General features: G+C 65.3%; 1 protein-coding gene across 8 annotated transcripts in view; it reads left to right on the top strand.

Annotated features, from left to right (window-relative positions):
• Positions 1–14,255, top strand: part of TNRC18 (trinucleotide repeat containing 18) — an 83,867-nt gene that overhangs the window by 18,237 nt on the left and 51,375 nt on the right. For 4 of the 8 annotated variants that reach the window (XM_070484153.1, XM_070484147.1, XM_070484150.1 and 1 more), the window contains 6 exons: positions 1,976–2,131; positions 4,417–4,542; positions 4,986–6,692; positions 12,832–12,934; positions 13,242–13,447; positions 13,810–13,956. In XM_070484153.1, coding sequence (XP_070340254.1) covers positions 2,011–2,131; positions 4,417–4,542; positions 4,986–6,692; positions 12,832–12,934; positions 13,242–13,447; positions 13,810–13,956 — 2,410 coding nt within the window. In that variant the 5' untranslated portion in view covers positions 1,976–2,010. Of the gene's footprint in view, positions 1–277; positions 430–478; positions 648–1,975; positions 2,132–4,416; positions 4,543–4,985; positions 6,693–12,831; positions 12,935–13,241; positions 13,448–13,809; positions 13,957–14,255 lie in introns of those variants that run through there. The other 4 variants (XM_070484151.1, XM_070484148.1, XM_070484152.1 and 1 more) reach the window with 4 other exon arrangements.

Genomic DNA, 14,255 nt, shown 5'->3' with positions numbered 1-14,255 from the left:
CGTTTTACAGAGCCGCCAACCGCCGCTCTCGGAGAGGCACAGGCTTGCCCACGGTCCCCCCAGGGCACCGGCTTCTCTGGCCGGGGCCCCCCGGGAGGGCGTTTGGCACCGTTGGGGCCCTGTGGCGGGCGGGAGCCGTTGGTGGCATCCGGGCCAGGGAACCGCGGGGCGGGTGTCACAAGCCCAGGCAGGGGCAGGCCTGGGCCACCGGGCTTCCGCGCGGCCGGGGCAGGAAGAGCTGGCGGCTGATGTAAGGCCTTGCGCAAACTTCTGGCTGCCAGCTTCCGGAGCCTTCCACCCGCCTGCCTGCCGAGGAGGAAGTCTGGGGCCTAGCGGGGCTCAGAGGCCCTACTGCCCCGGCTTGGGCCGCATGGGTGGCCGCACCGGCCACCATGGCCCTGGGTCCCGAGGGCTTGGCGCTGGAGTCCGGTGAGGGGCTGGGCGGGGCCGGGCTGGAGTTGGGGGGCTGGCCATGGGGTGTCGGTGATGGCGCATGTGGCCAGAAGGTATCCTCCCGTGGCTCCGCCTGCTGCTGTCTCCGCCCCGAGGACCAAGGTGGATGCCCTGTCCCTTGCAGCCTCAGTTTCCCTATGAGGACCCCAGAGGGTCTAGGTGGACGTTTGGGGATTTTGTGCCACCAGGAGGTGGTGAGTGAGCGCCTGCTGTATACAGGCCTAGCACGCGCGCCGGCTGGAGACCCAGAGGTTGGGTGGGGGGGTCTGTGAGCCCCCTGTGGGCCGGGCTGGGTCCCCTGGGCACCCGAGTAGCACGCATTGTCCGCGTCCCCCCCTGCGGTCACTTCGTTTCTCTGGGGCACCCGCGCCGGCTCTGCGCAGCCTTCCGCCCCACCTCCCGAGGGTACGTGGGAGGATTCAAAACCGCTCGCATGCACACTGCCGGGTGCCCGGGGCCGCGGTGCGTGGGCGCTGCGGCCATTTGTTATTATTGTTGCTAAATACATCCTCCCCTCTTCACCGTGACTCTCAGTAGAGGTGGCATGATCCCCATTTGAGTGAGGGGCGGACTAAGGCCAGGACAGGGGAGCCCAGGGGGCAAGCTTGCCTTTGGCCGTGACCTGGAGGACGGCGGGTGATGATCTAGGGGGGGCGATGATCTTGGGGGGCTGGGCCCCCGGGTGGTGGGGGCGGGGGAGGCACCCATGTACGCGTGGGCCTGGCTGCATGGGGTGTGGCAGGGGTGACGGTCCTTCTGAGCAGCGGTCAGCCACCACTGCCCCCATGTGAGGGACCCTGGTGGCTTCTGCTCTCTGGAGGGACGGCCCCCTGCAATGCAGCCTCACAGGCCCGCTGCCCTCATTCCTTCCCTGATTCATCCGCTAATTCACCATCGTTCGGGGCCGCGCTGCTGGGTGTGCATTCTGACCAGGCACTTGCTGGCTCCGAGCCTCAGTCTCCTCATCTGTAAAATGGGTACCCGGCACCTCCCGCATGGGCCGGCGGAGGATGTGGTGTATCTGGGCCTGTCCTGGGCTGCTGCGGGGTCCTCCGGGAGGTCGGTCTTCAAGTTGCTGTGTCCTCCCCGGTCCAGGGGCTCCGAACGCGAGCAGGGGTTGAGACCACAAGCCCTCCTCCACCTCGGCACTCTGTGGCCTCCGGAGGCCCCCGCCCCCCCCACGGAGCTCAGCTTTCGTCTGCAGATGGGGAGGACTGGCTGGTCCGCATCTGGGTTGGTTGCATGTGGGGACGGTGACGCCCTCCTGCTGAGATGTTGGGTGTCCCAGAGGCCAGGCTCTGCTGTGGGGGCTTTCTTCTGGCCCCCCTCTGTGTCACTGGCAGTTTTCTCAAGCCCTGGGTCCGGGTGAGCTGACCTGGGCCCGTCCTGAGGCCGAGGGCTGGGGTTTGGTCTCCCTGCCCGTGTCAGCTCCGTGCAGTGGGGGAGAGATGGGGATCTGGGGGCGGTGGGCCAGGCGGCGGTGGCCTGGTGGCTGCCTCACAGCGTCCCCTTCTCTCTGCAGGCGAGGCCTTCTTGGGCAGCTTTGTGGCCAGCGGGATGGGGCCCTCGGCCTCGTCCCATGGGAGCCCGGTGCCCCTGCCCTCTGACCTCTCCTTCCGCTCCCCCACCCCCAGCAACCTGCCCATGGTGCAGCTGTGGGCCGCCCACGCCCACGAAGGTAAGGAGCATGCCAGGTGGGAGGGGCTGAGGGCTGCTAGGCTGCCGTCCCCAGACCCTCTCAAGTCTGCCCCTCTCTTCCACCTCCATGGTCACCCCTCCTCGCTGTGGCCGGTGGGGCTCCAGCCCTGTCACCCGGCCTCCGTGCTGTTCTTCAGACGCTCAGTGCTTCCTCTAATCACCGTCACAGGGCCTTTGCACGAGCTGTTCTGCTGCTTGCAGCCCCTCACCCCCACCCCACTGGCTGTCTCCTGTTGCTCCTTCAGGGCTCAGCTCCAACCCCCCTCCCCCATCCCCCATTCCACCTCTCACTTGTGATGACGGGTTTATCTCTGTGTTTTTTGGTGTGTGAGATAGCCATTTTGCCACCAGAGTGAGCTCTGCGGCCAGGGCCTAGTTTGTTCCGCTCGCCCGTCTCCCGGGCGCACAGCAGGCTTGCTAGTAATTGTGGGAGCAATGGGACCAGGGACCACTGGCCTTTCTTGTCGCGGTTCTGCACTGATGCCCCTAAATTTGGAGGGGCTGCGGCCCAGCTTCCTGCTGGCCCTGAGCAAATCTTGGACCTCCCTGGAGCCTCAGTTTCCCCTCTGCATGAAGGGATGGGCCTGGGGGACCCTGCGCTCCTCCCCAACCTGCGCCTCTGGCAGATTCGGGATGCGGGGCGCCAGCTCCCTCCTCCTGCCTCCTGGGCACCCTCTGGTGCTCCTGGTCCTGGAAGATGGGGGTCCTGGGAGCCCCCACTGCAGGCTGAGGGTCCTCCCGGGCCTTCAGCAGCCTGGTCTCCTGCTCCTCCCCTGTGCCGGTGTCTCACCAAGGGCCCTGAATCGGGTGTGCCTGCACAGAGGGGGCGGGCCTGCCTCTGGGCCTGGGATGGCGGGCAGTCAGTCCCTCGGGGCTGGGCTCCCATCTGAGCCTCGCAGTTGAGCCTGCTTACGGGGTGGCTGGAGGGGCCTGAAGAGCAGAGGCCGCGTCCGTGCCCGTGCCCCGTCAGCCGGCTCCTCTGCGCTCCCTCACGCCCGTTCCCCCTTTGCTGACGAGGACTGGGAATGACAGTCAAGACGGCAAATGCCCCAGGCGCTTCTTAGGTCCCAGGGGCTGCGTCCTCGAACCCCTTTGTCCTGAGAACAAGCCGCGAGCTGGGGACTCCTAGGCCCATTTCACAGATGAGAAAGCAGGGGACCAGGCCTGCCGAGGAGCGTGGCTTCAGTGACTAAACGGGACAGAGTGTATCAGGTCGTCTTTGTTACTTTGTGGTGGGTGTTCATCATCATCATCAGGTGATGCTGTGGGAGGAGACGTGGGCCCAGTGTGGCCGGGGACAGGTCCTGCGTCCCCAGGCTCAGAGGGAGCCACTGGGACATGGGGGCCCCTAGTCCCTCAGGAATCTGCAAGGGGCCTGTGGTCCTGTGGGACCCACAACTCGGGCAGAGCGTCAGGACCCTCCTCTGGGCCCAGCGCCTGGCCTTCTGGGCCCTGCCAAGTGGTTCTTGGGCCTCCATTCTCCATATGCCCTTTTCAGTGTCATGTTCTCTCTCCGTGGCCACCCCTTCCTTCCTGTCTTCTCTGTCCCACGAGACCCTGATTCTGGGCATCCCTGGTGGGGGCCTTGTAGGATCCTCAGCAGGAGGAATTCCTTCCTGGCCGCCTGGGACACCCAGGAGCTGGTGATGCCGTGTGGGCTGAGGTTCAGAGAAGGTGAGTGACTTGCTCCAGGTCACACAGCAGAGCAGGGGCCTGTTAAACTAGTAAAGCACTCAGTCGAGTGTGTGTTGGGCTGAGGTTGTGTGTCCTGCTGACCTCAGTTCAAAGCCAGGCTCCTCTGCTGTGTGACCTTGGGCAAGTGGTCCTCTCTGAACCTCAGTTTTCTCATCTGTAAAATGGGTTTATTAAAAGTATGTGTCTCTCAGGAATTTTTTTTTTTTTTGAGGTTTAAATGAGAATAACAGAGGCCAAGCAGTTGACCGTGCTTATTAGCCTGTGATTAGATCTGCCATCATCTTCATCATCACCATCACCACCCTCCTAGTTGGATCCATTCTGATCCTTTTCCTGGGGAACGTCACACCCAAGCCCCTGGGGGCTGCCTGGGCCTGGAGGGGTGCCTGGAGTGCCAGGGTTGGGAGCGGGCAGGCCTGGCCCCGGGCAGCTGGTGGTAAACCTCAGGGAACCCTGCCCCAGGGGGCCGACACCCAGGACCCTTTATGGCCAAGAAGAAGCGAGGGCCGGAAGGGAGCTCCCTGCGGGAGGCAGCGGGGTCCCAGCCCGGCTCCTCGCTTCTCTTTCCAGGCTTCTCCCACCTGCCCAGCGGGCTGTACCCGTCCTACCTCCACCTGAACCACCTGGAGCCCCCCAGCAGCGGGAGCCCCCTCCTCAGCCAGCTGGGCCAGCCCAGCATTTTCGAGACCCAGAAAGGTCAGGAGGCAGGAGTGGGAGACCCGGGGTTGGAGGGTGGGGGACCTTCTGAGGGGCTTCTCTGGGGCCCCCATCACTACTGAGTATTCCAGGCAGCACCCAGCTCTGCCCCCACAGGCTCCCCTGGGCCCACCAAGAGCCTTCTGGTGCCTTCTGGTTGTCTTCTGTTCGTCTAAGTCTCTGGCCTTGTGGGCAGCTCTTAAAACAACCCTAGCCTCGCCCCCTTTCACAGAGGAGGAAACTGAGGCTCAGAGAGGACCTGAGTCGGTGGCCAAGGCTAGAGTTAAACTCAGTTCTATCCGTTTCCGGGGTCTGCCCTCCCAAGGGTTGTGCTGTGCACGGTCCTCCCCACCCCTGGGGTCTTGCAGGGTCCCCTTTGACCCCCCTCAAGGTCCCCCTTCCGCGCTGGGCCGGGCTCACGGCTGCCTTTTTCTTCTCCGCAGACGGCTTCTACCTGCCCGGCCCGGGGGCTGCGGGCGCCCTGCACTCCCACGCGCCCTCCTCCAGGACCCCGGGCGGCCACTCCTCCGGCACCCAAGCCAAAGGCTCGTCGAGGGAAGGTGCAGCCAAGGAGCGCGCGGGCCGCGGCGGGGAGCCGCCCCCGCTGTTCGGCAAGAAGGACCCGCGGGCCCGCGAGGACGCGGCCGGCCCGCGCGGTGTGGTGGACCTGACCCAGGAGGCGCGCGCCGAGGGCCGCCAGGACCGCGGGCCCCCGCGCCTCGCCGAGCGCCTGTCGCCCTTCCTGGCCGAGCCGGGGCCACCGCGGGCGCCGGGCACAGGCCCCGCTGAGTCCAAGGGCAAGAACCTGCCGCCGCCGCCGCCGGCGCTGAGCCTCTGCAACGGGGCGGCCGACGCGGGGCTCCCCGCGCTGGTGGCCAAGGAGGCGGCGCGCCAGGACGAGAGCGCGCGGCTGCGGCGCGCGGAGGCCCTGCTGCCCGGGCCGTGCCCGTGCCCCTCGCCGCTGCCGCCCCCGCCCCCGCCGCCCCCCGGCAAGGGCCCGCCCGCGCCCCCCGCCGCCCCGGCCGGGCCCTTCGCCGCGCCGCAGCCCGCGTCCGCCGGCGTCTACACCATCTTCCCCACGGCGGCGGCGCGCGAGCCGGGCCGCGAGCATCGCGTGGTGGCGCCCACCTTCGTGCCTTCCGTGGAGGCCTTCGACGAGCGCCCTGGGCCCATCCAGATCGCGTCGCAGGCACGCGATGCCCGCGCCCGGGAGCGCGAGGTGGCCAGGCCCGGCGTCCTGCAGGCGCCACCCGGGTCCCCGCGGCCACCCCCGGAACGGCCCGAGAAGAGCTCGGTGATCCGCTCGCTCAAGCGGCCGCAGCCCGCCGAGGCCCCGCCGGCACGGGCCGCGCGCGCCTCCCCGGACCCCCGGGCCTACCTCCCCGCCAAGGAGCTGCTCAAGCCCGAGGCCGAGCCGCGGCCCTGCGAGCGTGTCCCGCGCGGCCCCCCCGCCGCCACCGCCTCCCAGCAGGCCGCCAAGCTCTTCGGCCTGGAGCCCGGGCGACCGCCCCCGCCCGCCGCGCCTGAACCCAAGTGGAAACCTTTCGAGCTGGGCAACTTCGCCACCACGCAGATGGCCGTGCTGGCCGCACAGCACCACCACGCCAGCCGCGCAGAGGAGGAGGCCGCCGCCGCCGCCAAGAAGGCCTACCTGGACCCCGGGGCCACGCTGCCCCGCGCTGCGGCCACCTGCGCCAGGCCGGGCGCCGAGCTGCACCCTGCGGCGCACGGGCCCGGAGAGGCGTCGGCCATGCAGAGCCTCATCAAGTACAGCGGCAGCTTTGCGCGCGAGGCCGTGGCCGTGCGCCCTGGCGGCTGTGGCAAGAAGAGTCCCTTCGGAGGCCTGGGCACCATGAAACCCGAGCCCGTCCCCACGGCCGCGGGCGCCCCGCGCGCTCAGGCCCGCCTCCCCCACCCCGGCGGCCCCACGGGGACCGGGGGTCGGCAGCTGAAGCGGGACCCGGAGAGGCCCGAGAGCGCCAAGGCCTTCGGGCGCGAGGGCTCTGGAGCCCAGGGCGAAGCAGAGGTGCGACACCCGCCCGTGGGCATCGCAGTGGCCGTGGCCCGGCAGAAGGACAGTGGTGGCAGTGGCCGGCTGGGGCCTGGGCTGGCGGACCAGGAGCGCTCCTTGTCACTGAGCAACGTCAAAGGTGGGTCCTGGGTCCCCTTCCACCTTTGCCTTCGGGTTCTTGGTGTCTCCCAGCCTCACTGTGCCTGCTCTTGCCTACCTGCTCCCATGTGTCTTTTTCCACTTGTGGGCCACCTCTGCATTGCTTTTCCCATGATGCACGTGGAGAAATGTGTAAAATGCAGAAAAGGAGGAATAAGAAAAAGGACTGTTTGGTTTTCCCAATATCCTGATCCTTCCTTGGGTTCATTTTCCTGTGCGATTTGTTTCTGCCCGCAGAGTTCCTAGTCACTTAACATTTTGGGCCCCAGTGTTTTTCATGAGTGACAGGGTCCCCTCCTGCTTTTGCAAAATCTCTATAAGTATCTTTTTTTAACTGTTTCCACTGTTCTGTGGAGAGTACACACACGGCTCTTTAGCCATTCCCCTCGTGGGCATTTGAGTTTCTGCTTTTCTGAGGTTTTGTGTTTACAGTGTTGCATTGAATATTTTTATGCATTGCACCTTTCTCATATTTTGAGTCGTTTTCTAAGAATAGGTTCCTAGGAATAGATTAGCTCTAAGCTTTCAGTTCTGTCTTTGGGGGAGCTGACTGTGCCTTACCTATGTCAGCGTCTCCTCTGCCTCGGCTGGGGCCTGGCGCGTAGTAGGTGTTTGATGACTGAGTGACTGAGTGATTGAGTGTGACAGGTAGAAACGAAGGTCCCGATGTTCTTAGGGGTCTTGATGTTTAGTACTTTGGTTGTTACCGGTTTTGTATGCTTGTTAGCAGCGTATGAGTCTGTTTCGTTTTAGACTCTTTAGCATTGTGTTTTGATGTTGTTAAAAGAAAACTAAGGTTGGTAGGGAAGCACGGTGCATTTCTGGGAATTACCAGTGAGGCTGAACATTTTTCCGCCATTGGTTGACTCCTTGCGTCTTCTTTGCCCCTTGCGTTATTTCACCGTTGGAATCCCGCCTGGGGTTTCGGGGAGTTGATCTTTGTGGCCTTTTTGTTGGAACTTTGGACTTGCCTGGCCAGGAGAGTGCCCACTGTGGGGCCAGGGGTCCTGCCCGCCCCTGGCCAGGTTAGTGTGGCCTTGGCGGGCTGGGTCCCCTGCTCCTTGCTCAGGTGCCTTCTCAGCAGCCAGCCTAGGTTTCTTCCCTGCGCCTCTGCCCCCAGCCCCCGGCTCCCCGTCCTCACCGGCTGCGAGCTCAGGCTTGGCCCACGTCTGCGGCCCCTGTTTGTGGCCCCCTTTCCTGCCCCTCCCAGACTTGACTCCCATAGGCTGCAAGGCATCTTGGGTGCATGTCTTCTGGGTCCCATCCCTCCTTTGGTCTCCTTGTGACCAACCCAGCCGACTCCTGTGTTTCATCCTTGGTCCATGGTGAGTGGCCACTGCTGTGTCCTGTCATAGCTGCCTCCTAGACCCGCTGTCTCAGCCTTGCTCTCCCACACCAGCCCAGTAAGCCCAGTCAGCCCAGGAAGGGCTGCCCTGGCCTCTGGCTGGCCCTGCCCATCTGCATGCACACTGCGGCTGCAGAGGATCTTCATCCAGCCTGGGCGCCTCAGGGCGAGCAATGATTAGGGGATGTCTGTTGAGTGACTGACTGAGCCCATTGTTTTGGGTGGAGCCCCTTGGAGCCAAGGAAGCCCGTTCTCTGATCCTGGGGGGCTCGTACGAGGCCCTGCCCGGTCTAGGATTGCAGGAGTGGGCAGCAGCCCTCGGCTTGGAGGTGACCAGCTTGTTGGTGGCCTCCCGCTAGGATAGAGGTTTGGGGCCGTGGACTCCTCTGGAGGGCAAAAGATCTCTTCAGGTCTTCAGGCCCTTTTCCTGGAAGAATGCTCATGTGACATGGTGTGGGACCCCTGTCGGGGGCTCGTGGTCCCCAGAGCTCGTCCTGGAGCCCAGTGTACCTGCCGGGGTGCATGGGGTCGTGTGTGTGAGAGAGAGAAATGAGAGGGGCAGGTTTGGGGTGAGCCCTTCAGGGACTGATTTGACGGACTCTGTTGCTGCTGACCGTTGAGAGTCGGTGGCTGGATTCTCCTGAAGACGTTCCTGGAAGGAGGTGGCTTGTCCCCCGTCTGGGCACCCTTGGTGGGGAGGAGTTGGGGTCCCACTGGCCGAGTGGGTGGTCGTCAGCCCCAGTCTCCTGGTCTCTCCCCCTGCTCCCTGTCTCCTGGTTTGGGGGTGAGCCTTGTGTCCTCGCAGCCATGTGCTCTGGGACGGCTTGAGCCCGCAGCCTGCGGCCAGGGTCCCCGAGTGGCTGCAACGGGCCGCCTCGTTCCACAGTGCCAGGTGGGCTGGTGGCACGCGGTGGCACTTCCTCGACAGGTCTGTGTTTTCTCTGCTCATGTCTAGGGCGTTAGGGTCTTAGAGCTTCCGACCGGGTCTGTGAGCCCTGGATCCTTCTGGAGAAACCCACACAGGGTCTTCTCTGGCTTCAGGGTGTCTGGAGGCCTGAGATGGACTAAGGATGGGCATTGGCTTTACCCCTGGGCCCTGAACAGCCGGCGCCCCGTGCCCTAGATGCCAGCAGAGCAGTGTGTCACTGCCATTTAGTGGGCAGCCCCCCAAGCACGCTCAGTCGTTATGGGGACCGGCCACCATGTCCTCCCAGCAGAGGTGAAGTGACTTGCCTAGGGTTACCTGCACCTCCTCCTCCCACCTGTCTCGCTTGCCTGTCGTCACCTCTCGGGGAGAGGCAAGGTGGGGTTCAGCTCTGGGGGGCGGGGGTGCGAGCAGTGGTGTTGGCCCCGGTCCCTGGGGAGCTAGCCCGTGGGTCAGCCTAGCCCGTGGCAGCCATGTCTGTGGAAACGCTCAGAGGGAGGCGGAGGGGTTGCCATGGGAACCGAGCCCACACTTCGGCCATCGGCCATCGCGGTTGGAGTAGAGCGGGTGACCCGTGAGGGGCGGGCACGGGCCGTGCGTGGGCCCCGGGCTAGGGCTGCAGGTGGGTGATGACAGGGACGCGGCTGTTTCCCCAGCGCCCCCCTGCGCCCGCTCTCTGCAGGAGCGGTGCACACCCCGGGGCTTGGGAAGACCCCTGGGACCCTGGTTTCAGCCGTGCCGCCGCCCTGTCGGTCAGGGTGGGACTGGGCAGCTTCCTCACTGTGCTCGCCTGGAAGGGGACAAGGACTGGGACCACCTCCCGGGTGATGACCAGCGAGTGAGCAAGTGCCCCCAGGGGACCAAGGACCTGTTGGCCACAGGCTGCTCTTACATGCCACTGGTCTCCCAGCTCGTGCCTTGAGGGCTCCGTGGGGTCTGTGTCTTTGGGACCTTGGAGCAGGTGCCCTCTGATGTTCTTTCGCACTCCTGCCTCAGGGCCTTTGCACTTGCTGTTCCCTCTGCATAGCTCACTCTTCCTCTACGTATTTACATGAATCTGTCCATTCATTCGTTCCCCAGGTATTTATCGAGCAGCTTCCTCTGTGCTAGGCGTTGTGTAGGGGAGAGGTGGACAGCAAGAAGTAGGGTTGCTTGAGGCAGAGCAATGCCCAGTCTGATGGAGGAGGTTGACTGGGAATAAGCAGAATATCTGGGTGTTGTGGTCAGTGCTGCACAGGAGACAAATAAGGGAGCATGACGGAGGAGAGGTGGTCGGGCGGGCTTCCTGGAGGAGGTGGCATCTAAGCTGAGATCTGATGGGGGAGCCTGAGTAGTTCCAGGGGAAGGGCATTCTGGGTGGAGGGAACAGCGTATGTGGCCCTGATGTGGGGAAGGGACACATGTGACGAGTGAAGAGAGCCAGGGCAGAGAGGCTAGGGGCACCCTGGAGAGGCTGGCCGGGTGGCACAAGCCAGGCCAGGGGCAGGCGAGGGCTTGGCTCCGTGGGGCTGGCCCCGCAGGCGGGATGGGTATGAGTGGGGCGGGGCAGAGAGGCAGGGCAGACGCAGAAGGGGCCTCGGGCCTGGAGCTGAGGCCTGGCGAGGGCGGAGGGCGTGTCATGTTTCTCCAGAAACCAACCTCATCAGAGGGAGCGGTCTGGAGCTCTGGCCTCAGTGACCCTGGGGACGACGGAGGCTCCCAGACAAGGCCGCCTGCAGACACCTTTCTCTTGGCCAGTGGGGCCTGGGATGGGAAGCCCTGAGACCCTGGGTGGTGACAGCCAGGGCAGTGGAGAGGCATGAGGGCAAAGGGCAGAGGGCTCGGGGCCAGGCTACACCCCAGGTGCTGGGCTCTTCTGGGGACACCAGGAGCTCTGTGCCCAGAGCCTGTCCCCGACCCCCGGTGTCCGGTGGGCGAGAGGGCCCTTGGGGCTCTGTGGGCCTAGGAGGCCATGTCCCCTGTGAGAAGGAAGCCGGGCGTTCGCTCTGACTTCTGGGCCCGGCTGCAGGACTCGGGGTGGCCCTCCACGCCCCAGGCCTGCCTGAAACCCACCATGACCCTTCCCTCAGGGTCCGTGAGCAAGACCCTGACCAGTCCCTTGGATGTGGGAACCACGTGGACGCAGGAGGCCAGGGCACCCTGGATGGGTCTCACCCCCAATCTCGGCGGCATGGCTGTCCCCATGTTGGCCCACCCCCTTCAGCTTCCCTCGCCTGCCTGCCACATGCCGGGAACGGTGGCGGTGACGTGGCGCTGGTGTAGATGGAGTGTCCACTCTGTGCCTTGCTGACCACGGCCTGGGGGAGAGGACTTGGCAGGCGCTCAGGGATGTGCCTCTGCGTCCCTGAGGGCCGAGTCGGGAGGACAGACCACAGACAGGCTCCCCACCTGCCCTCACGCCTGCCTGCCCGCCAGACGCCCCAACTTGCAGGCTTTTCGCTGCTTAAACATGCACGGCGCTTCCCCCGTCCTGGGCCACCCCCAGAACCTCCCAGGCCTGCCCAGGTGGCCCTGCCAGCCTATCTCCAGCTGCCACTCGCTGTGCCTTCTCTCCGGCTCTGATCCTTCGTTCTTGGGCAGGCGGCTCCCCAACCTCCTGAAAGGAAGGGAGTAGCTGGCACCCTGAGCCTCTCCCGGGGCTCTGTTCCTTGGGAGCTCCTGGTTTTGGGGGTGCAGGAAGGGAGAAATGAGGGAGGGCACCCGACGGCAGCATTCCAAGTGGGATCCTCGCCCATGAGGGTCGGGAGTGTGGAGGCTGCTGGTGGAGCCCCTGGGGGCCCAGGACACTTGTCTCCCGTCGAGCAGTCAGGTCTGTGTGCTGGGGGCTGGGGGCGGCCTGCTCCCTGGGCCCACCTTCTAAGCTGGCTGGACCTGGGGGCCGAGGCTGCCTGAGGCTTCCTGGGGTCCTCAGGGCGGGTGGGTGTGCCCTGCTGGTGGGTCCTGGGCTTAGCGCCCATCTGCCACCCACAGCAGCCCCAGCCAGGTGGCAGGGAGGACCCCACCCTGGCAGCCCCAGGGGGGCCGACCCTGAGAGAGGGGTCAGTCCAGCCTCAGCAGGTTTCTCCTTTAAGATCAGTCTCAACCTCTCGCTGTGTGGCCTCTGCCACCAGTGACCGCTGCCTCCCGTCCCCAGGGCTGCCAGACGTGCACGGATTTGTGGCTCATGTACAACCGCCTGGGAAGAGGGATGGGGCAGGGCTGGTGGAAGGTGGCCGGGCCAGGAGGGGCAACGGTGCCACAGGCTCTTGGCCCCTGCACCCCTGCCCTGTAGCGATGAGCTGTATGCCAGGCTGGACTCAGGGACTCGCTTTCTCTGCCCTGGGAGGGGGCGTGGGGGTACTAGGGTGGGGATGGGCTGACCCGGGGGCAGCGCCCACATCCTCCACTCCTCGCCACATGGACAGTGTTCTCTGGTTTTACTTTTCTGTCTGGATTTTAAGAAGGTTAGCCACACGTCTGCAATAGCCCCGCAGCGTGGCAGCTGAGACCCGTCACCTGGGTCTGGCCAGGTTTCTGAAGGGCGGCTGCCTTCTGGGGCTGTGGTTTCCCCTCCGCCCGGCCCCGGCCCTCTCAGTGTCACGGTGTGGAGCAGGGTGAGCCCCTCAGGCCTCTTTGCTGCGACCCCCGTGCCTGTGAGTTAGGTCGCGACCACGGCTGCTGAGCACGACAGCACAGATCAGCTCTTGGGGTGACGGAGGGATGTCCCCTGGCTCAGAGGAGCCCTGGCCAGGGGTCAGAGGGCGCAGGTGCATCGTGAGGGGAGGCATTCCCGGGTGAAGCCCTGCTTGGATGCAGAGTGGGGGGCCCTGGCCCTGGCCTGGGGCTCACTCCCGGCTCCCCTCCCCTCAGGGCACGGCCGGGCTGACGAGGAGTGTGTGGATGAGCGGGCCCGGCACCGGGAGGACCGGCTGCTGGGGGCGCGGCTGGACCGGGACCAGGAGAAGCTGCTCAGGTGTGGGGTCACGCTGCCTGGGGGCCTGGGAGCCCCCGGGAGGAGGGTGGATGACGCTGGGTGGGCGTGGCCCCTCGACCACTGGGCTGTGATCCTGAGCACGGGTTTGCCTGACCCAGGACCCGGATCCAGTGAGGGGCCCCCGGGGGCCTTCTTTGCTGAGTGTGAGCTCGCTTTCTGGAAGCCGGGTGCAGTGCTGACCTGACAGCCAGCCTGGGTGTCCCCAGTTCCTTCTGGGGACCCCTCTGCTTTCCTACCTGTCCCTGGAGCCTTCTGGGCCGTTGCTGAAGCCTCTGTTCCTTTCCAGAGAAAGTAAGGAGCTGGCCGACTTGGCCCGCCTGCACCCCAGCAGCTGTGCTGCTAACGGCTTAAACCCCAACCTCATGGTGACCGGGGGCTCTGCGCTGGCAGGCTCGGGTCGCTGGTCTGCCGACCCTGCGGCCCACCTGGCCACTCACACCTGGCTGCCCCGCTCGGGCAGCACGTCCATGTGGCTTGCCGGACACCCCTATGGTGAGTGGGGGGGCAACTTCTCCCTTACCCGGTGGGAGGGGGCTGGGTGAGGGGGCTGGAGCATGGCGCTGGGGGCTGGTGCAGGGGTGGGAGCCTCCTCCTCCTGTGCTCTGGCTCCCTGTTTCGTCCAGGAGGGTCATTACTACAGCACCAGACTCGTGGGGTTTCTTGGCCAAGCCCATCTGGGGACGGTGTCCGGGGGCTATGTGTGTGCTTGTGGTCAGCCAGCCCTCGCTTCTCTGCGTCCTGTGTGGTGGCCCCCAGAGGTGGAGGACAGGGGCGTGGGCAGGAGAGGGGCTGGCCTGGCCCTAGGCAGGGGCTGGCCTGGCCGCAGCACTGACTCGGGCCCATGTCTCTCCCAGGCCTGGGCCCCCACTCTCTGCACCAGGGCATGGCACCCGCCTTCCCACCCGGCCTGGGGGGCTCCCTGCCCTCAGCCTACCAGTTCATCAGGGACCCCCAGTCAGGCCAGCTGGTGGTCATTCCCAGCGATCACCTGCCTCACTTTGGTAAGTGGCAGCCCCAGGGTGGGGGGCCGTGGTTCCGGTGGCCTTGCCCGGCGAGACCATCTCTTAACGCAAGGGCCTCCTGTTGCGGGGCGGGGGTCTACCCAGCGGAACAGGGTCGGGGGCAGACTGGGACTCAGAGAGGACGTCCTGACATCCGTGGTCTCTACGTGTCGTAAAGCCACAGGGGTCCTTGTTTCGATGAGCTCCTGCCCAGAAAGCCCACGTGGAGGGCCGAAGCAGGGCCACCCCGGCTGGGGCCTGGACCCCTGCCTTGGCCCCCGTCCCTTGGGAATCCACTT

The sequence above is a fragment of the Equus asinus genome, chromosome 14 (assembly GCF_041296235.1).
Source record: "Equus asinus isolate D_3611 breed Donkey chromosome 14, EquAss-T2T_v2, whole genome shotgun sequence".
Classification (NCBI taxonomy): domain Eukaryota; kingdom Metazoa; phylum Chordata; class Mammalia; order Perissodactyla; family Equidae; genus Equus; species Equus asinus.
This window is presented reverse-complemented; position numbering and strand designations above follow the sequence as displayed.